Source organism: Passer montanus, unplaced genomic scaffold (assembly GCF_014805655.1).
Source record: "Passer montanus isolate IOZ18808 unplaced genomic scaffold, ASM1480565v1 scaffold7, whole genome shotgun sequence".
NCBI classification, from domain to species: domain Eukaryota; kingdom Metazoa; phylum Chordata; class Aves; order Passeriformes; family Passeridae; genus Passer; species Passer montanus.
Window position 1 is genome coordinate 4062063 of NW_024372147.1, and position 22724 is coordinate 4084786.

Consider the following 22724-nt stretch of genomic DNA (forward strand, 5'->3'; position numbering starts at 1 on the left):
TTGCCTGGACGCTAAGGCGAACGAGCATCGTGAGGGGTTTGCTTTTCTTTTGTCTTGGGGACTTCTCTGCACCTAACGAAGAGTCTGCTGCGTGTGTGGTACCCTTTCCCCTGCCCTCCAGCGTTTCGTGCATGTGCTATTGGAGCTGCTCCGATCGGCGACGGCTGTGCAAGAGCCCCCGCCCGCCTCCTTCCTCCTCCTCCTCCTGCCTTCCTCCCTTGTTCATCGCTCTGTGTCTGGCCGGTGGTTTGGCCCCTGCGCCGACGCCTGCGAGCAACGCGTCCCTGCCTGGAGACTTTCTTTGGCTTGCGACGGTCCCGCCGCGGACGCTGCGATCCGCTCCTTACGGCTGGGTTTTCCCCTTTTGACAAGGGGCAGAAGAGGAGAAGGGAGTCGCCTCCGCCTGGGGTTTCCGGCCTTACAATCGCATCGACCACTTGCGAGTCCGTGAGGGGATTATTGGCTCCCGCCGAGGGGCGGCTGTTGCCTCCCCCTGCGCCCCGTCGGGTCCCGTCCCGCCGCCCGGGCGTTGCGGGCGCCGCCCGCCGGTCGAAGCGCAGCCGAAAGAGCGCGGGGCGCTGGTGACCGTCCCAAGCGCGGCCCGTCCGCCTTTCCCGGCCACCTTCAGCCCTCCTTGGAACAACAGCAACAAAGGACGCCGCGGCTGGGGAATGTCCCCGCGGCGGGGGCAGTGAGCCGCGCCTTGCCCCGCTGCTGCCCGCGGCGGCGGAGGGAAGGCGGTGGGCGGGCGTCGCCGCTCCTGTCCCCTTGGCGCACCGGGTGTGAAGCCGGGGTAGGGCGGGGAGTCTCGCCGCGAGAGCCGCGCTGCGAGGGAGACCCGCCGCGGCCGGAGCCATGTTCCCCCAGAGCCGGCACCCCGTAAGTACGGCTTGGGCCGCCGCTCCGCGGGTCCGGGGCGCGGGGCGAGGGCCGGGCGGTCCCGAGCGCACCTCCAGCTCGCTTGCTCGGCTGGAGCTGTGGGGGAGGGAGAGGAAGGCGCCCTCACAAGTTCATTCTCTCCGGGGTCGAGCGGCTCATCCTGCCTGCCGGAGCGGCCCCCAATACTTTTGATGCGTGGGCAACTTACTTGCCTTGGGCAGGACGGCGGGGGGTCGCCGCCGGACCAGGCAGCATCCGCCGAACACAGCGCCCGGAATGGGGCTGGCTGTGCCTCCGCGGCGGGGGTCGGCGGGGAGGAGCCGGCACTTGCCGCTTTCGTGTAGACGGCGGCGGCAGGAGCGGGTGGGTCGGAGCCGGAGCGCGGTTAGTCTCGGCCCCACCGCAGATGAGGGACGGGAAGGTGGGTAACAAGTGCGCAGCGCCGCGGGGCGGGGGCGGACCGGGCCGGGCGCTCTCTCCATCCCTCCGGCCCGGCCGCGATGGACAGCGCCGCCTCCTCTCGCCCGCGGGGCGGCCGCGCAGTGTCTGAACGTGCATCTTTCTCCCGTGCCGCCACCGCGCCAGACCCCGCACCAGGCTGCGGGCCAGCCTTTCAAATTCACCATCCCGGAGTCGCTGGACCGCATCAAAGAAGAGTTCCAGTTCCTCCAGGCTCAGTACCACAGGTGAGCGCCGGCGGGCCGCCCCGAGACCAGGGAGTGCCGCCCGGTCCCCGGCGGGGCGCGGGGGGCTGCAGCGGACGGGCGCGTCCAGGCGGTGGCGTGCGGCGTCGCGGCGGAGCCCCGCCGAGGGACCCCGGCGGGCCCAGAGGGGAGCGGGGGCAGCCCCGGTCCGCGGCCGGGCTTCCGGGAGAACGGGGAGCGTGCGGGGAGACAGCCCTGCCCCGAACGGGCCCCTGCTCCCCGGGCAGCTGCGGGAGCTGAACTGTCGGAACTGCAGTGCCCGGCACCTCTGTGCATTTCAAAAAATACAGTGTGTCTTGGGAAGCCGTATGTGGAGGGGTTATTTCAGTATATCACGAGAAGACCTGCCCCAGTTCGTGGCACAGCGCGTTAAGGAGGCTACTTCTCATGTTTGCTTATTTGTGTGTGGTGTCAATGCAAAAATTAATAAAATGCCAGCGTCCTGTGGTTGAGAGCCAGGGAGGACAGTTAAAACACACAAGTACTCAGAGTGGTAACACAAAGTTTACCAGAATCCATGGAAGTTGCGGGATGCACTCCTCGTTGTTGCTCTGCCCTTCAGAAGTTCTTTGTGGGTGTGTGCTTGCTGCTGAGGTCCTTTCAGAGATTTAGGGTACAGGTGCTTTTTGACCCTGGTCATCTGGTGTTAAGGAGCATTAATCTTCATTGATTTTGTACTTACGTGCACCTGGAAGATTTAGAGAGAAGTAAAAGCTTTACAAGTTTCCCAGTCAGAAATTGCTTGGTTTTAGTTATGTTTCTTCCTCTTCCTTTACCTATGATACTGTAGTCTTAACTTGCTTAAGCCATTTATTGCTTAAGAAATACAATGTAAACTCTAAACATATGGCTTTGTGTGAGTGGAAAATAGTGCTTGCACACTAACTGTTCTATAGGAAGCTCACAAGTATCATTAAAAAAATCAGTTTGATGGAAAACAAAGGGGACATTGATGCTCTCTGTGAAAGTAGTCAGAATTATATAATTTGTGATGAGACATGCAAATGCAGCTTACTTTTGTTTATGAAAAGGTGAAAGTAGTCAGAATTATATAATAGTTTGTGATGAGACATGCAAATGCAGCTTACTTTTGTTTATGAAAACAAAAAATGGAAAATAAACTAGACAGTAAATGATGGTCAGAATTACCACTTTTCAAGCACTGGGCAAGGTAACATTTGCTAGAATATATTTAAGGTAAGGATTATACTCAAGCTGTAATTGTAAATGTGAGTGGTGTTACATGGCAGTCATTTACTAAACGCTGTGTAGAAAGAAATGCCTCTATTTTTATTTTTTTTACTCCTGAGAAGTACTTACAGGAAATTCAGATCCTATTCTAACTTGTAAGTTGCAGCACTTGATAACAGCTCTTTGTCAAAGTATGAAGAGTGGATATGTTTAGGTTCTGTAGACAGTTCAGGCCTCATACAGCACCTATGAAATGTTCTTTAAATTTCTTCTTTGGCCTTTTTATTTCAAGTATGATTAAGTCTTTCTATATTGCAAGTCAGTTTGAGTTTTTTTAATTAGCAATTTCTGTCAAAATACAAATAGAGAGGGTAGATGCCAAAAAAATGACATGTTACATTAAAGCATGATCTATTTTGTAGCCTTAAATTGGAATGTGAGAAACTGGCAAGTGAAAAGACGGAAATGCAGAGGCATTATGTGATGGTAAGTGTATTTGTTTTTATCTTTATTTCAGTAAATATCTCCTAATAAAATGTAAGTCAGCATAAGAAAATAATGTATGCTCATTTATTTGCAGTACTATGAAATGTCGTATGGATTAAACATTGAAATGCACAAACAGGTAAGACATTTTGTTTTCTAAGCCGCAGTCTCTGGTGCATTTAAATGTAGCTGTGCTGTTTATGCTCAGTTGACTGTATCGTGTCTGAATCAATAGCCTGATTTATAGCCTGATTAGTAGACCTTTGCCTACCTCCTGTCAGATGAGGTGTAGATTAGGTTAAGCAGCAATACCTTTTTTGTATTGGTTGTATTGGTTCTGAAATACTTTGGCATTAATAGGAAGGATCTTGTGTCTGTGGTTTGAAAAATGCAGTTTAGTACTTTACAAGTTCGAGGTATTTTGGGTTGGGTTTTTTTGTTTGTTTGTTTTGTTACTGGTAGAGGCGCTGACATGTAGAACTGATCCTGTGTCTGTGTAGCATATGTAGTCATAGTTACTCAAATCCCTGCCTTATAAAGGTATGAAGAGATTAGTGACTTGGAAAGCTCTAGTTATGACTATGAGTTTGCAAGTTCCCATAAAATTCACACTTATGGCCACTATAATGGTGAATAAAAAGAGTATTGAACTGGAACAAGACACTAAGGACCTCATAAGAGAAGAAAAGCTAAATGATTGCACAGCCCAGAGGACCCTCAATTGAGTAGTCATTGTCTGCCAAATAAAGCATTAATGGCAGGGTGTAAGTATTCTGTAGATATGCTGACATTCACTTTTTCATCAAGATGCTAGTACAATAAGTCTTTCAGAAATCGATGGCCTCTTAAAAAAATTATCATTAGATGAAGTTGCACAGTTGGACACATTTCAAAGTGCAACAATACTATTCTTTCTTGATGTGTATATGCTATTTCATCTAAAACTCTTGTTTCATTAAATTAAAGAGCATGGCTGACCGGCTAGGGCACAGCGAAGAAATTGATTAGTTCAGGCTTCAGATCTTCAGTATATTCAAAGACATTCATTAAGCAAGTGAATTACAGAGTTGAGTTTTGCTTTTGTAGCTCTAAACTCTTTGAATTTTTTTTTTGTTGTTGTTTGTTTTGTTTTTTCCTAAAAATGTCGTATTTGGTAGGATGGCATTGTAATTCCATGATAGCCTTCTATCTTCAAATCTGGGTAGGTCTTCTTTAGGGTTTTTGCTTGTTGCAATTCAAAATGCCATTAAAAGAAGTTGTATTGTGACAACCTTTTTTTTTTTTTAATAATGCACCAAATAACCAGATGGAATAGCAAGCTTAGTAATTGACTTGGTTCTGTACTGTAGCTTAACAAATTTTCTTGTGGCTTGTGTTTTAGAAGAATGTCCATTTTCCTGTGAGGTGGCTTTTCATAGCTTTGTGATTTAAAGATTTTCTTGCATTTTTTTCTCTTCAACAACTTCTTGTCATACTGTAACCTGTGAGGAAGCCAGTATCTGTATAGGGAGATCATTTGCTGCAAAATGGATGTTATTATCAGGAGCTCTTGGAAGAGAATGTGTGATTTCAGTTAGTGTACTCGGAATTAACTTTAGGCAAAATCAATTAAACCCACAGGATTCAAGTGGGTGAGAACTAAGGTTCCCACTTTGACCTTAACATATGTATAAAGTTTTAATGTTCTGTATGTATGGCAATTAGAATTATGTACCCAGTAGGCGGTGATACTTCGGAAGCTTTTAAGATTTATGACAGAACATTATATCTGTGTTAGTTGTAGCCGGGGAGAGTCATGCACACTTGCTCTGTGCGTGCTGTTATGAAAATAATAGGCTTTTGAAGGTACAAATACATTTCTCTCGTTGTGAGTCTCATATACTATGCTTTTACATGTTAAGTAATTCTAATTTCTGGTGAAAGTAACACCTTCGTGTTAAAGGCTGCTGATTTAGATGCCTGCAGTGAGGATGCCAAATGGTGTTGCAGTTCAGTATGTAGGTGGCCTTAGATTACAGGAAGGAAAAAAACCCCCCAAAACCCTAACAATGACATTCTTTCTGAATTTCCACTGCTAACGATAAGTTCTGAGGAGCCTTTTGACAGATAGTAATCATAATTCTTATTAACTGGTGACGTCTACCCCCAAGGGTGTAGCCAGGCTCAAATTGATGCTTTTTGCTGGCTGATCACCAGCATGGCCTAAGTGCTCATTATGTTGTAGAAAGGGCCTTTGGAGCTCTCATTACGTTTGACAGGAATTCTCTCTAGGGGGAAACTGGGCATTAGCTAGACTCCTGACAGGCTGAAATTATTCCTGCTTTATGGCTTATAACCAAATGCTAGCAAGGCATCATCAGGGGACACGAAAAATTGTCATTTCTGACAACATCTTTGTTACTGGAAAATGTAGTGATGGGGAAACTTTCCAGTGAACAAGCTTTAACATTTTTAACGTCTTCCTCCTGTTTGGATGCTGTACTTGCTCTGTGTGAAACTCTTCAGACTGCTTGGGCTGCTGTTTGAAAAACAAAATTACAATGCAGCAGAGCTTATTCATGGAGTGTGGTGTGTACATCACTGTTAAGGTACAGTCACTTAGAAAAAATGAAGTACTTGCAGTTAGCCTGCATGTAAATGAGTTTGAGTTCTTGTACTGATGGAATTGTGTCAGCAGTTCTGTCTTCATTTAGTTTTAATAATCTGTTATAATTTAACTAAAATAAAGTTAGTCAATACTTGAATGTTGTTATAAATGGACTTAACTGAGGTGAACTTTGCATACACAAACAGCAGAGCTTTTGACTTGAATATGTTGCATTTAAGACTAGAAATGGCCATGGAAAGGATTCCTTCTCCAGTCTAGCTTTGGCCCTTTGCAATGCTTAACTGCGTGATGTGTGCTTAAATCAAGGTGCTGCTGTGTTTCACCTGCTGGCTGAATAGTGGTCAGGAAATAATCTTTTTGACACATTTGTGTCTAGTTTAGATAGGGTTTTGTTTGTTTCCTTCTTTTTCTGCATAGGTTAGGTTTTTAAACTTTAAGAATAACAGATTTTTTTATTAAGAGCATGTTTTATGTAGACGCTTACACTGTGTTTGTAGAAATTATTTTAAGGTGAATAGTTACTGAGCAAGTTTTGCATATCTGAAACAGAAACAACCACCTGAGGATTTGTTTCGGTAGGATGTGGGTTGATTTAGATTTTGTTTTCATATGTGTCAAGACAGAATGAATAAGAACATTGTGTGGTCTTCAGTTTCTTTTCTGTGTTATGCTGTCCAAGTGAGATTTTCCTCAATGTGACATCTGTGGCTGGCAAAGCAGATGAATCAACTGCTAGTGCCAAGATGAATAGTTGGTTGGGTGTTAAAAATCCTGCTGCACTTAGAGTTGCTGCCCTTGGCTCCTAGGGCACTGCGTCTTTATTTTCGCCAGCTCTGCTTGTCATCTTCTGTCATAAGTCAGAAGATAAGGTTTCCTGTGCATTTAATGTCTGGATTGGTTAGGTGCAAGATTATCTTTTGTTCATTGGCAGGCAGCCACAGGAGAAAAAAAATAATTCGGCAGTGCTGAACCAAGTGCTAGACTTATAAACCACTGCAGTGTCTGGGTTTCTGTTGTCCCAACAGTTATAGCAAGGTTTCCTTCTCTTTGGGTGGGTCTTTTTGATCTCTGTGACCTGCCTGGAGGCAGACCTGTCATTCAGTATCTTGCCTGTTGTAGAAAAGTATACAAGCTCCCAAGCTGCATTGTGTTAACCAGCTGTACAGGAGTTACGTGTCTTGTTTTTATCCTGGACTGTTCTGAGGAATAATTTTTAAGGCTTCGTGGCAAAGGACATAGTCTTCTAATGATATCTCATTAGAACATCAGTCTTCAGGAGAGGGTTAAACAGGAGGGAATTAAGGAGCTTAGTTAGCTCTCTGCAGCTCTTGAGTAGGATGGCTTTGCTGTTGAAAGGGATTTAAAGATAAATTAATTTTCTTCTTTTTTCCTACATTTTAATTATTGGAATGAAAAACTCCTTAAGGTTTTGGTGGTGTGCAGTGAATGTTTCAAGAACGTTTTACAGCTGGCACAGCCACAAAAGACATGAAAAAACTGTTTTTATTTAAAAGAGAAAATGGTAGGCTTGATTGTGACAGTATTTTTCTCTGAAAAAATTGTACTTATTCTACAAATATTTGGTTTCTAAATGAGTACAGTTGTGTCAGCAGCCTAGCTATTTCAACCACAAATAGAGTTGCCAATTTTAAAGAGGAGAAAAGACTAAGAGCAATTACTTCAACTTTCGTGACTTTTGAACCATGTTTCAAGCTTGAGGCCAACATTATTGTGAAGGAGTTATCTGACAGATTCAGGGCACTGTGAAGTACATCTCCATGTGGCTTTCACATAACCATGTTGTCAGATACTATCTATTATGTCAGCTCCATATAGAACTTAATTCAAAAGCGTGTCAGAGTGTAAACACTGTACATATGTTAAATAGGGCCGGATCATCTCTCATTTTAGACTTAGTCTACCAGATTTCATGTTCCTCACAGAGCCAGGGTGAGAAACACTATTCTTACCAGCTACATTGTTATATTTCCCTTGTGTTACTGGAGCTTGCATCACAAAGTCTGTTGATGTACTTTGTGTATCTGTTCAGTTGGAGGGAATGAGGAAAAGTGCTGGTAACTTTTGGGGTAGGGGAAAGAGAAGGGGGGATGCTTTCTGTGTGTGCAATATCCTTTTGTCACAACAGATTCTGTGGGGAAAGCTTAATGGTTTTCCTTCTTCTGCTGGTTGTTGTTCAAAATCAAGCTGAGCATCTGAATTGCCTTTTGTCCCTCTCTACTTGAGTGTTTGCAGCAAAGTGCTAAAATTGCAATGTCTCCTATGCAAAATTAGGATCCTTTAGACTTAATAGATCACCACTGGCATGCAGTAAAAGCCTTTAAAAACAATTTTAGATCAACTGGCACTTATCAGGAGACTGCACAGTACCTGCTTTAAAAATGATAACAGCTTTGAATGGAACTAATGAAATTACTTTTCAGTTTGGGTTAAGATTTAGGGACATCTAATGCAATTATGTCAAACACTAGTATTGTCACTTTCTGCATCATGCTTCTTAGTTGGATTCTTAAGTGTAGGTATTTGAACAATAGTTGCTTACATAGTTCCTCTCAGGGGAAAAAGGCAGGGAGAATTCATAGTTTTGTCCGCACTTAATTGTCAAAACAGCTAGTTTAACAGATTAGTCCTTATGATTACTTGGAGGCTATGGCTTTTAAAGTTCTTCCAGGTTGATCCCATAGTCAAGCTGAATTTGCAATATATGTTCTTGTAAGTATAAAATTTCTACTTAGAACAGTTTTCTGGAGGTAATATTGCGTGACATGTCAGGGCAACACTTTCTAGTGTTTGACCTGCCCTTATTGTGAAGAATTTTATCCTTCACCAACTGGGAGTTTGCCTTTCCGCACTGGTAACCATTGTGTGCCTTTTGTTCTTCTATTGTGCACCTCTGAGAAGGAGCTGACGTAGTCCTCTCCATAATCACTTGATTTTCAGCAGTGAGGTCTTGTCTGCCCATTAATCCCCTTCTTCCTGAAGCTGATCAAATCTATTTTCTCCCTGGTATGATGTGTGCTCTGATTGCCTGATCATCTTGCTGGTGACACTTAGAGACTTACTCCAGTATAGCAGCATCTTCCTTCTTGCCAAACAAGGGGAACAGAAAGGGAAATTAATATGATCAGCCAGTTGGTTACAGTCATTCTCCTGTGTCTTCACATGACGTGTAACCTTCACCAGCACATGACTGTGGGGCTGATGCGTATTCAACTTGCTCTCCAGAGCCCTCCTCTGCAAAACTACTTTCTAGTGTGTTTCCACCATTGCTATACTGTTGTGGGGAGAAAGTTGTGCCTGATTTAGGACACCCCCCCCCCCCCCCCCCCCCCCCCTTGTACCCCCCCCCCCCCCCCCCCCCAACTTTGTTTGCTTTGAATCTGGTTTCCACTCTATTAGATGGTCACTGCTTCTCAGGACAGAAGCTGTTGATGCCGAGCTGTGTTTTCAATGGAGTCGAAATGTACCTCTTTCAGCCCATCTGTGTTGACTCCTTTTAAGGTTGGGCAGTCCCAACTTAAACAGTTGTGAAGCTTTCTTTGATCACTTTCTTTTCTTTTCATTCAACCTTTTTGAATTTTGAACTTAGTTCTTAGTTCCTCTTTTCAAAAGTCTATATACAGCTCTCAGGATGCTGGTGAATGAGAGATTTGTATTACTACCTTTTTTTTATTTCATTTCCATTACCACCTTTTGCATTTCCACTGTTTCCATTACTACCTTCATTTCTTTACCACTTTATTTTTCATTTGAGTTTTTTTTTAAATTTTATTTCTTTATTTCTTCTTCAGTAAAATTTCCAAGTTTTTCCTTTTCACTGCCATGAAATGCTGAACTGCTGGAGACTCCTTTCACATTTGAGTTCTTGCTCATGAATGATAATTGTAAGCTCAGGGACCATCATTTTACGTGGCTAGGGATGTCTGCTCCTAGTGTGTGTAAATCTTGTTTATGTACCATTGTTTCATTGCCCATTTACTCTTGTAAGGTCTCTTTGCAATTCTTTAGCCATTGCTTTTACTTTCTTATGGATAAAATAATGTATTTCTATTTCCTTGCAGCCTTTGTATTTACTTTCTTTCTAATTCTTTTATGGAGCAAGTTTTCTTACTTGCTTGCTGTCTTTTCCAGGCTGTGCTGCTGATCATATTAGTAAAACAGATTGCAGCAAAGGCCCCTGTGAAACTCCAGCAGTGAACTGTTTCTGGCATAGTGCTGGAGGTGATTGAAAAGTGGATTAGAGCTTGCTGAAATTGAGTTTAATCTTAACCAAACTCTGGTTAAATCAGGTTAGACTTAAAAATCAGTTATTTCCTGAGGTTGTCTCTTTTAAGGAAGAAGCCTTAGTGCTGCACAAACAAACAAAAACCTCCAACAAAACAAAAATTTAAAATACTACAACCCTGTGAAATAGTGCTATAAGCCTTTTTGGATTCCAATTTCCCTTGAAAGTATTTTGATTATATTTTTCAAGTTAGAGATTTTAATATTGTTTCCATAGGTTTATATGAATCTTGACAGCATCAAGGCGAGATGTTCGGGTTTCTTTTGTTTTGGCTCTCTTATTTTAGTTGTTAGCAAGCCTATTTAAAAAATACACTTTCTAGTATGGGGAAATCAGTTCAGGAAGTTGATGTGTTTGGTGAATGTCCCTGAACTTTTTAATAATGATAATATTCTGTGTCTAATGAGAAATTGCAGAGTGTATTAGAAGTGTCTAGTCACTAAATGGGGATTGGCTAAGTTGCTCCCACCTTTTCTTTATGTTCTTCAGAGCATTTGTTCTTTGTGAACCAATTAGCACTGATGATTAAATTAAAGACTAAAGTTCTTTGAGGGGTGTTAGGTAAGCTTTGTGTCAGGGCTGCTTGTCTGAAAGTATTTTGTACTTCATACATGATCTGAACAGCTAACTAGGCTTTTTGGCTATGTGACAACAAAACAAAAAAACTGAGGTTAAATTGTGTTTTGGTTTAAGACGTCTTAGTTTGGGTTTTTGGATTTTTTTTTGTCCCCTCTCAGCAACATGGATGTTCTCTTTTTTCTGTTTGGTCTTTTTTTCCTTTGTTTTGAAGCTTTTTGATGTTTGTGTAAACCGTTGGTCAAAGCAACTTACTTGTAAGGTGACCAGTCACAGTATTGACACAAGAGCAGACACAATAGAAAACTGCATTAGGAAGCAAGCCGTTGGGATTTGCAGTAAATATATTACAGAACACAAGTGCATTGCCGATACTGCTTGTTTAGCAGTTTGCAAGGGCAATGGTAGTATGGATTTTTGAATTAGAAGGGAAGGACTGATCTTTCTGTGTGCTGGAAGATCTAGTTGATGGCTGAGGATAAAATTGATTTAGAGAACAAAATGCTGCCATCTCTATTTGTGCCATTTTAAAGGCTTCTATGGATTAACAAGCAAAAACAAAAGATAGCTTTCATTTTGGAGAATGGGAGCAGGAGTGGGTATAGTTGATGAGCTGCATCTTGATAAGATTAAGTCTATGAGAACTTGTTTTTGTTAGCTGAAGAAAAAGAAAGGACATCTGAAACTGTGGTTTTTATGATATGTGGAAATCTGCCTATTCATGAATTTGTTTTTTAAGTGTTCTAAACCCCTTGAAATGCCATGCTCTTTGCTTCAAGACATGATGATCTCAACTTCAAGTGCAGAAATTTGAATTAAGCTGTGGAGAAGAGATGAAAACCCTACACTTTCTTGGGAAAAATGACTTAGATCATTCTTTCGTACTTTTGCTCCAACAGTTCCTATTTACAACAAAGCTTTTTGTTTCATTAAAAAAAAGGTTAAACATCCATCTTTCTTTAAGGTGCGAGGGTGTAAGGTCATTCTGAATTTCTATTGTTGTAAAATGTTGTTGTAAAATTTCTCTTGTAAAATGGTTGTAAATCTTGTAAAATATGATTTCCAGCCATTACTTTTCAGACAGTAAGCTAGGCTAGCTGTCTGTGGCCTCGAATGGTGATTATAAATTGTCACTTAAACAAAAGCAAAATTTTCAACAAGACCTGTGGAAAGCTTTTAGGTTGTTTATTCAAACTGAAATATGAACTCTAGAATCACGTCACTAGCAGGGACCTAGTGCCTCCCTGTGTCCTCCTAGCAGGATCAGCTATACCAGTGTCATTGCTGATAGGATGCTTGTTTTGTCTGTTAGCAAAGACTTCCAACAGTAGTGGCAACCCTCAAGCTCTTCAGATAACAGGTTGCTTTTATGTCCTTGCTGTTGAAGTGCTTCTTCAGTTACAGCTTCAGTCTTTTCTGTTGTAGCTTCAGCTCTTTACTATGCATTTTCTTCACCCTGCAAAAGGAGAGCAAATCATTCCTCTACCTTCCAGAACTGTGCTGCATACCTCTAAAGCTGAGTGTTCATTCTCTGAATGGTGTTGCCCAGCTGAAGTACAGTACTCCAGGGGAGGAAATGCCGTGCTGAGTAGCATAGAAGGCTTACTTAGAAAATGGCTTACTGCGGTGGCAGCCTATTCTGCAACAGCCTGCTATTGACTTATGTTCAACTTCTGATCCTCTGTGACCAAGAGATTCATTCCTGAGGCCCATTATTTCCTTTTCTTTTATGTTCCTGTCTAGGCATGCTATGGGCCTTTATCCCTATCCTTTTTACTTTTCAGTCCATTTTTCCATTCACTGTAAAGTGAGTTCTGAAGCTATTCTCTAGCATATTCTGTCTTTCTCAGCTTGAAACTCTTTGGAAATTGAGGATTAGGGTAAATGAAGAGATCTTTATGCTTGTTAGTGGGAAATACTAAAAAATACTGGACCTATCATGAATGCAGGACTTCTTAGTTTCAAAAAAATCCCAAATGATTTTATCCGTACATAATTTAATAACTGAGCAGTTTTGTCCTTGTTCCCATGAAGTTTTTGCTGTGCTGCTAGTGTTGTTCTCAGTAATTTTATGACTGTTAGATTCTTAGCAAGGAAGTTAACATAATCTTTCTATCTTGTCTGTAATTACTTTACCTTTTTGGACATTGCATAGTTCTGATATTTTTTGCTGAAAAATATTTCTGAGCTGTGTGTTTTTTAATGGCATTCTTGTCTATTAGAATGCAATTTAGATAGTCTTTTTATTATTGTTTCTCTTCTGTAAGCCACAGAATATATATAAAAATAATAAAATGGGTAAGGAATTTAGTGTCATGTTCCCAAAGTTTTGCTGAAAGATTTGTGAACCTTTTTCCCTACACTGTGAAGATATCCATTGTGTTCACCTTCCCTGCAAATCATATGTGGTGGGTAGTTCCACTAGTTACTATCAAAGGAGTTGTCAATCCTCTTAACTTGTTATTCATTAGTGAGTCACCTGATGGCACCTGAAGCATTGATATGAATAAGTGTTTAAATTGTTTTTCTGACTTGATAGATTTTTGAAACTGAGGTGTGACTATACTAAGTATTTTAAAATGGTGAAATTACATTTAGAGTAGTACACGTGACTTAGTTGGTGTGCTTGTGTGCTTACTATGGTAGTTATTTGTAAAGTCTGATTGTTGCATAATGATTAGATTTCTCTCTCCCCCCCCCCCATTCTTGACCCCTTTGTTTTAATTTTTAGATTTCTCTCCCCCCCCCCCCCATTATTCAGACCCTTGTTTTAATATTTCGTTTTGTTGGATGGCATATTTATTGTTCTAGTAAGTACATTTTAGTCTTACTGCTGCTACAGTCTTACTTAAATGTTGATAAGGACAGAATCCTGACTGGGAGCTTTGTTATTGACTTGCATAATGTAAATGCGTGTGCTTGGTTTGAGGAGCTTTATGCTCCGATTTTTTAGAAACTTATTCCAGATACTTCTCCAGCTGTGTAAGAGCTTTGACTTTCTACTGCCATCCCAATTGAGTGGCTCAGTGTGAGAAGTATTGAAAAGATATTGCAGAAATTCAAATGTTGCTTACGGGGAGTAAGAGCAAAATAGGAAGTAGTTTTAAAATAGTATCCTAAACTAAATGAAGAGCCACTGGTGCTCTTTCCTGGTAGGAGTGTAGCAGTTAGGTTTATATTTATGTTCTTTTCTCTTTCTGTGCTCTTTGTCATCTCCTTGTTACTGTGTAGTGCAGTGTTGCTCAGTTGTCCAGAGTGAATCAAGTTCTTAGTGACCTTAAAAATAATACTGCAAAGTGTGCTTTATCATTTTGGAGACCTTGCTGCCTACAGAGCACTGTAACAACTCGTTAGAGTGTAGTCAGATGAGAAGAGGGGAACTCATTGATACTCATGTTTCTCCCAAAAACCTCTTGGTTGTCCTGATACTTTGGGCTGTTCTACTGGATGGGTGTCTCCTGTGAGTTTATTTAGCTACCTGATGTAGTGGCCTACCAAGCTGGTCCTTTCCCAGTTTGTATAATGTTTTCTGTCTGATTGGTTGTTGAGATGTTTGGCAGTCCTCTAGATGTCTGCAGTATAGTTCAAAGAAATTGTGTCCCTGGAGGAAAAGGTGGCAAAGACCTCTTCTGGATTAGAGTCAGCTGCTGATTCTCTCAGCATCTCTTGGAATCTAAATAAAAGTGGGAACTCTGTGTCCTGGAAAACAGCTTGAAAGTAAAACAAACTGTGCACTCACTTAAGAGATTTAAATACTTCTGTGTGTATTTAAGGTTAGCTTAGGCTTGGAAACTAAACAATGGAACTAAAATTTAGATAAACATACTGTGTAGTTGCGAGTCCTTAAGCAAGATGGGCTGAAGTTAGATTAAAGAGAAATGTGGTGACTGCCCTCTTTAGCCAAGTTTTAGAAGAGTCTTGACATAGTGGAGATATGTGAAAGGAGCATTTCGACATCCTGACAACAGATTCTTTGTTGCCCTTGGCTTTGTTTCAAGAGGACTTAGAGCCGTAACTGGGATGGGCAGTTGTGTACAGTGGTTCATTGAGAGTTACACACAGCCTCTCTCTATTTTTATAAAGCATTGAAATTAGACATCTGAAATATATCCAGTCACTTTACACTTGAATGGCATCCAAATCTGTAGTAGGTATTTGGCAAGTGTAGCTGTTGTCTTATGCATCATATGTAGCTTATGTTTAAATTATTGTGACCTTTCTGTAATTTAAATGAGCATCTAAGAGGATTCAGATAAAAGTAGTTTAGGTACTGAATTAAAGCCTCCCTAATTTCACTGTGGAAACTGTGCATCATTCAGTGTCTTTTAAATTTTGAATTATTATTCTGTTAATATTTCTGCTACTTCTTCCTTTCCCCACTCCCTCTTGCAATACAGTAGTCTTTTGGTTTTTTTATTGCTAAAGTTTTTTCATCCCAGTCTTCTGGGATTTTAATATAATTTTGTGGGTGACTGATCTCACAATTAAAATGAGTAGTACTAATGTGGGGCAGAAGGAAAACTATGTTCATTAATTACATGTCATGCTAAAATGAAGTTTATGCTCAAAATACAGAAATTTTTTCTGTTGCTGAAAGGAATGCTACCCATTGCTTCTTGTCAGATTGAATATCAAGTGTCTGTTGAGAATAAACCTTCTCATTCCTTCTTGGTGAGAGTATTAGTGATGACAGTGTTTATAATTTAAAATACAGTTGGAAGGCCGACTTCCGCACTTTGTCACAGGTTGGTTAATACGGCAGTAAAAGGAGAGATGGATGTGGCTACTTGTGCAAGTCTATTACTCAGGAGGCCTGTAAATTTGATTGGCTGCTGCAGTTCTTCCAGAATCATTGGATTTGAGAGCAATAGAAAGATAAGATATCCAATTACCCAAATGATTTGCAGGGTTAGCCAACGTTGTCATGGAAACGCAAGTTGGAACAAATTAAATTTTAAGCAATAAAATAATCTTAAAGCACGTCTGGGAACAAGAAAATTTGGCAGTGGCACTTACCTGAATTGAATCTTAGCTTGACACGCTGTTGTTTGACATTGATATACTGTGGGGGCCTAAACTTTTAAATGGCATGTTGCCTTTATTTTTATTTTTTTTTTCTTTTGCAGCCATGGCCAAATGGAATGTAGTGTATTAATTTTAAATAAAAGGGCATTCATAATATATGCATATCTCTGTGCTCAACCTGGATTCAATAACTCATGAATAGCAAAGTTCACAGAATGCTAGCCTTAATCATTTGAAGCTTTTGAATGTTTAGGCTTTGAGATTTAATTATAATTCCAACATCCCCTCATCCCCTGAATTCTTAACAACTAATTTTTGGAGGTGCTAGAGTCTTGCTATGGCAAGTACTAACAAAGCATGCAGAAAGCTAAGTACAGTGAAATACAGAAAGATAAGCTCAGTGAAATATGGGGGTTTTTTGTTTTTGGTTTGTTTTTTTTTTTTTTTGTAATTGCTCTCTTGTTGTGTCTGCTTTCTCTTGTTTTCGAAGGTCTTGATCACAAAAAGAATAATGGCTTTGTCATTTGAGTGCACTGCTTGTTTCAATGATTCTGTTGGAAAAATTAAAATTCTAAATGGATATTAAACTTCAGCACAAGACTAAAATACAGTTTCTTACTGCATTTCACAAGTCTTTGGGTATTTGAATGAGTTTTTGCTTGCAGCGTGGATTAAAAAAAATGGGCAAGCACATCCCAGAAAGAGGGCTTTTATTCACATGCCTTATAGACAGATGGAGATGAAAACTGGGCTGAGGTCAAGCCATTTGCAGCATTCTCATAGGCTTCGATTTTCTTCTCATCCCCACCACAGATAATCTCAAATGATTCAGTAATGACCAAAAGTGCAACATTGACCTTTCCTCCCCAGTGGATTACTGTGTTACATGCTGTAAATGGCAGGAAGTCCATTTTGTCCTTCCAGGAGGAGTTCAGTGTTATACTTGGCTTTCTAAGTCTTGAAGGTGTAAGCAGAGGCAGAGTGCTTAAGAATTACCTTCTAAAGCTTTTGTGAATGTGTTTTAGCAGCATATTCCTTTCCGTGCATTAAAGGCTGATTCTCTGATTCTTTTGCTTGAAGGGAATGAATTAGGACATGCTTCTTTGGTATTATCAGAACATTGGTGGTTTTTGCTTTGCTTTTAATCATGTTGTTCCTAAGCTGTATTTTTCTGAATTTATTACAAATTTGATTTTCAAAATTGGATCAAAATAATAGCATAAATGAAAATGTAGTAAATAAGAATACATAAACCCATCCTTCAGACCTGGTGATAGAACAATGCTTTCAGATCTGATCTAACTTAGTGATGCTGGAAGTTCAGTGCAGGAAAGAATAACAAGCTTCTGACTTAAAATGGACATTTTTAGCTAACCATTGCTTTGTAAAATAGAATCTGGAAGGCTTTGATGCGTCTCAGCGATAATAATGGAGCAGCTGTTGCAGCGCAAGTGATTGCTATAACTAATGTGTTCTAAGGTTTAATTTTTGTCTTAAATCACCATGGATCCTATAGCTGAAGTTAGTCCTGGGATATGTATTGGTAGACACTGGCTGGAGCTAACCCAAAATTACTCCTGGTGAAATTCTGAAGCTGAAAGGGGATTAACTAATTCTCCTCAAAGAAAGACTGTGTTCTTCACTCAGAAGTTAAACTGCTGGTTCCTGCAAGCTAGGGCTTCTTACATCAGAGCTAAAATACACGTGGGTGTTTGTTATGCTGTGAAACAGAACTTGAATACTTGTATTCTACTTCCTTTTAATTTCGTTGTAAAAAAATCTGTTCTTTTCAAGAAATTGTGGTGACTTGGAGCTTTGGAAAGTACAGGCTACCAATGGGCAAAATTATCTGGAACAGACTGCTGTAAAGGAAAACAGGTCAATACGTTTTTCTAACAATGTAGAAGGAAAACAGAATTAAATTCTACAAACAAGCTTAAGTCAACAGTAAAAAGCCTTATTTAAATGTGTTGTATTTAGTAGCTAGTCTGGCTGCTTTGTTCTTTGTCATTATGTTAAGAATTCACTTTAACAAGTGTGCAAGACAAACTTAAGTACAAACACTTGAGTTTGGCAATGGTTAGGTCAAAACATTTAAGTCCTTAACTAAATGGAACAGAGGCAAAAAATTTACGCAAGTGAAGACAAAAAAAATCCATCAGCTCAACTTAATTTTACAAAATGCAGCTGAATTCCTTCATGTTAATTTTTAATGATACTTCAGAAAGGAGGGTAGCACTTCAGTCAGGGGTCTGACAAGCTAGTCATTTGCAAATAAATCAAAAGACAATCATTACAGCAGCAAGAACCAGTGAATGATGTAGTTTTGTTATTCTTTGATGGGCCTCACACTCAAGTTCTCTATTAAAAATGAATGTATTCAAGAGGCTCTGCATTAAGAACACAAACAATTAAGGGCACTTCAGATGCTTTGCTAAGAGCTGCCGTAGAGCTCAGAGGACTTCCATAAGAGATGCAGGCTTCTGTAGCCTGCTTTAAGGAGCCACAGAACACGACCAATTAGTAATGTTTGCCTATGTTTGAGCAGCTTTCTGCAAAGTTTCCTTTGTTTATTCACCCTTAGGACTTCTTTATATGTCTCAAGATTAGCAGTTAGGTAGTAGTTATGTTATATCCGAAGGCCTCTAGAAACAGGAGATAAGTACCTTTATTTTAAGACTTTCAAATTCATGAGCCCCAGGTCTGGAGGCTTCCTCTAATGACACCAGTTACTGATGTCTAGTCTTGATTAATAAAACTCTCCTTGACTCTTTCAGAAAGGGGTTTTGCTTTCCGGAATGAATGTGTACACACTCACAGGCACGCGCGCATGCATACTCAAGGGTATTTCACCTTAAAAATTGTGCATTGTCTATTGAACTGTTGCATTTACATTTAAAGTAACTCCTTTTTTCTCAGTTCTGAAAACAATCTCTTACAATTCTTGATCAGCAAAATTACATAAATTGTACATTGAAATTTAACTTTGACAAATTGCTAGAAAACAAAAATATTTTTAACATGTTTGTGAATGAATTTTTTTTTACTTAATATTAGAGAGCAGCAAACAGGAGGTGCATTAAATTGTATAAATAATGTTAAGTACTTAAAATGTGTGAAAACTCTTAGACAAACTGCCTTTTAAATGCAAGCAGACTTTTTTATTATTAATAGAATAGTCATTTCAGTTTTCAGTGTAGATGTCTCTTAACTGGCACTTGTAACAACAGCAAGAAATCTCAAAAAAAACTTATTTTATGTCATGTACATTTAAGTTTATCTAGCAATGTAGTTGAATTAAGGTTGCTGTTCATATATGGTCATCAATGATGCCCTGCTTTGGTAAATTCAAACTACGAAGAATACACTTTTTCTGTTCTGACACTAAATCAGGTGTGATAATACTGAGAAAATAACTTTAACAGAAGATTGATGTGGAAAGGGGGAAAGTTGATTATGTCTTAATTTTTAGAAAATAAATTAAATATCTAACTGACTTTCATTGGAGGACAATTATAACCGGATGTACATGATACTGCATTTTTATCTTACTGTTTGATGACATGTATGCTATGTTATTAGTGTAGCTCAGATATTTGGGATTTGAGGTAGAAAACTCCAATAATATGGACAGCTTGCATGTTTTACAGACTCTACTAAAAATAGGATTGCATTTTGTTTCCTTATAAAAACAGTAAGGAAAGTCACCTCAGAATAGGGAGACTTTTATGTGGCCCATACAGGCCAAAGAACTTTGCAGTAGACAATGAGTTTCTTACTTTATTCTTTCTTGATCCCCTTTTGTCACCTGCTATGATTCATACTTGTTCTTGTCTGAAAAACAAAGTTAATCCCATTGGTCTAGGGCAATTAAGTCCTTGGATCCTAAACATCTTAGCTAAACATCATCCAAACAGATTGCTATGCAACAGACAACATTTCCACGGCTGATGGAATACCAGCTGATGGATACCCTGCTTTCTGGCGAGATATACTAGGTATGTGGAAAAATGCCCATTAGTACATGTGTTTGGAATTTTTTTTCCTTTAACAGAGAAATACCAACAGATTTGGTAATAGTTAAGTCTGATAACCAGTAATAGATAAGCTGGTAACTTCAAAGTGTTGACTTTGCTATTATGTATGTAGTACTGAAGGCTAAACATGGAATTATGGATGTTTTATGGTTGTGGCCCAGACAGAATGGAGAAGACCACTGTGGTACTCGGTGAAACGATAGGTGTTTTAGTTGAGATTAGAGATATCTTCACACTGTTGCAGGGGGCAAAGATTTCCTGTAAAGCAACTGTCACTTCATTGCCCTTAGTTAAGGCAAACTTTTTAATCCTCAGAAGAAACCATCCCAGAACTTCTTTGGAAGCTTCTGAAAAACTATATAGTTTTGGGTGTGTCAAATGTCAGGCTTTGGTTGGGTGGAGTGCTTCATGTCAAGAGAGATGAGGTGTTTTACAGGTCTAGATGCCATCCTGTATCTTCCCTCTGTCTGTCAGAGATTTGCAAGGAGGTGTTAAAGATTGGTAATTATGCTTAGATCCCAAATCACCTGTCTCCTGAGACATAAAACTAGAGGGTTGATTTTGTATCCCAATTATTATGTGACTGATGTATAAAGATCAACATAGCACAGTGTCTTCTTAAAAAACCTCAGAATTATGGGAAGGTTCAGGAAAAGGCTTGGCAGAGAGTTAACAGTTTTAGTCTGATTTAAGTGAGTTTATCTTTGCTCAGCTTTAATACTCGTGATTTCATAGAAGACCTAATGATTCATAGTAGTGACTGCTTGTTTCTTCTGTATTGAAACATTAAAAAAAACCTTAACTAACCAAGAAATATCTTTATGGGTTAATTGTACAACAGAGATGGACAGGAGCTGTTCAGTGTCTCTTACATAAACTGTGTTCTTGTCTAGGTGCTGATTTTGGTTTTGTGCAACTGTGCTACAGTGACTGAAATTACTGTTTTAAAGGAAGACTGAGGAAATTGTATAGGTAGTTTGAGGGTTAATTATAATAGTGGTCCTGAATTATGGGCAGATGTATGGGTCTGAAAGGCTGTAAACACAGATAACACTGAGTAATGAGAGAAAAAGATCCATTTACCCCACCAGGATTCCAGGGTTTAGGTTGACATGACAAAATGGGAGATACAGAAGTAAGATATATGAAGCTATTGAAAAGTGGGACTCAAACTCTGTCCCGCTGTAATCTCTGTTGATTTCCCTGAAGGATTGTTCTGTTCTCTTATTCCTAACCTTTTTCTCCTGGTGTTCATGGTTTCACAAATTTGCTGTTCATAAGATCCCATTTTCTGATCTGTTTTTTTCCTTGTTTGCATTATTTTAATTCTCTTTCAATATGGATTTTAGAAGTCTGTACTTTTTGTTTCCATTCTTACTCTGTTTTAGTATTTCTTTTGTATTCCCAATGGTACATTTGTCATTTTACCTTCTAATAGGCAGATAAAATTGATCATGAAAGAAGCATTTTTCTTTTATTCTTCCTGCCTTCATGTTATGCTGCTTGATAATTTGAGTAGTAATAAATCTATCTTTTAAAAGGCTTTATCTTGGAGTTAATGGATTTCAAAAATGCTCTGCTTATTAATGAACTATATAAGAACCAGATTTGTGCCTAAATGTGTGTACAGATTAGATGCTTTAGACATGGCAGATGTCCTAGAGTAGCTAACAAAATCTCTTTCCATGTCTGGCCTTGTATATTAAGTATTTATATTTGCAGTAGTATGAAAAATGCATAATATTTTGTTACTTTCGTTATTGTCTGAACTAATATAATCCTTTATACTAGTTAATATGTCAAACCCCCTAAAATGCAGTTTTTAATGCAAATACTTTTACTCTGTAGACAGAAATCGCGAAGAGATTGAATACAATTTGTGCACAAGTCATCCCATTTTTGTCTCAGGAAGTAAGTAAAACTGTTCAACTATTACAGTGTGATTATGTTGTTTTTCTGTTTGCAAATTAGCTAGTTTTAAGATGTTAATATTATCACAATACACAATGTGTGTATTGTGTAATGTAAGGAACATCTGTTATAGCTGAAGTGTGCAAACCCCCTGCTAATTTGATCTAACAAATCTGAGTTCAAACTGGTGACAATGGCTCAGCCTCATTCATTTCCTGAGGAGAGTGGGAGTCTGTAAAATAGTAGCAATACAAGAAAATGCTTTTTTTCCTAATCATGGTGATTGTTTATTAGATATTCAGTTGTCAGGTGTAGATCTAGTAAAATACGCATGCTTATGTTCTCTACATAATTTATATCAAAGGTGAGTGTTTTGCTCCTATGCAAAACACTATTTAAGTTGTAGACCTACATTTAATCTGAATGACTGTGATTTTAGCATGTTGTGGGCAGCTTTTTCTTGTTTGAAATTTCAGTTGGCTTTGCTACGTGGGCACAGAGTCTACAAATGTTAAAATTGAAACTAATGTAAAGAAAACCTGTCAGCTCAATTAAAAATGATTATTCATTTGCCAGACAACTAATAATGAAGGGACTTAGGGGAAGAGATAAGTTGAATGCCTTCAGGTCTCTTCTTTCCTTTTGAGCAGGTAAAAATAGGGCATTGTTACCTTTTACCTGCATGAGATGTCTTGCACTGGGTAGCATGGGCTTCTGCTGACAAACTGGTTATTCAAGTGTGTGTGATCCTGGTTTGATATGGTGTGGTAATACCTTAACACAAATTCCTCCTTATACCCCTTCTTCTTTCAACAGCATCAGCAACAAGTGGCCCAAGCTGTAGAACGTGCCAAACAAGTGACCATGGCTGAATTGAATGCCATCATCGGGGTACGTGGCCTTCCAGGTCTACCTCCTACAGTGTGTATAACTTGCTTTCATATCTTACTGCTTTGCTATTTTTAAAACAAACTTAATGTTTTGATTTCTAACATTGTTTTGAT

The 22724-nt window shown here is 39.7% G+C and overlaps 1 protein-coding gene across 4 annotated transcripts in view; it reads left to right on the top strand.

Annotated features, from left to right (window-relative positions):
* Nucleotides 1-714: 714 nt before the first annotated feature.
* TLE1 (TLE family member 1, transcriptional corepressor) overlaps nt 715-22724 on the top strand; it is a 79356-nt gene continuing 57346 nt past the window's right edge. For 2 of the 4 annotated variants that reach the window (XM_039729762.1, XM_039729766.1), the window contains exons 1-6: nt 715-879; nt 1465-1565; nt 3197-3260; nt 3355-3399; nt 21658-21720; nt 22537-22641. In XM_039729762.1, the coding sequence (XP_039585696.1) occupies nt 856-879; nt 1465-1565; nt 3197-3260; nt 3355-3399; nt 21658-21720; nt 22537-22641 (402 nt within the window). In that variant the 5' untranslated portion in view covers nt 715-855. Of the gene's footprint in view, nt 880-1100; nt 1301-1464; nt 1566-3196; nt 3261-3354; nt 3400-21657; nt 21721-22536; nt 22642-22724 lie in introns of all 4 variants that reach the window. The other 2 variants (XM_039729764.1, XM_039729765.1) reach the window with 2 other exon arrangements.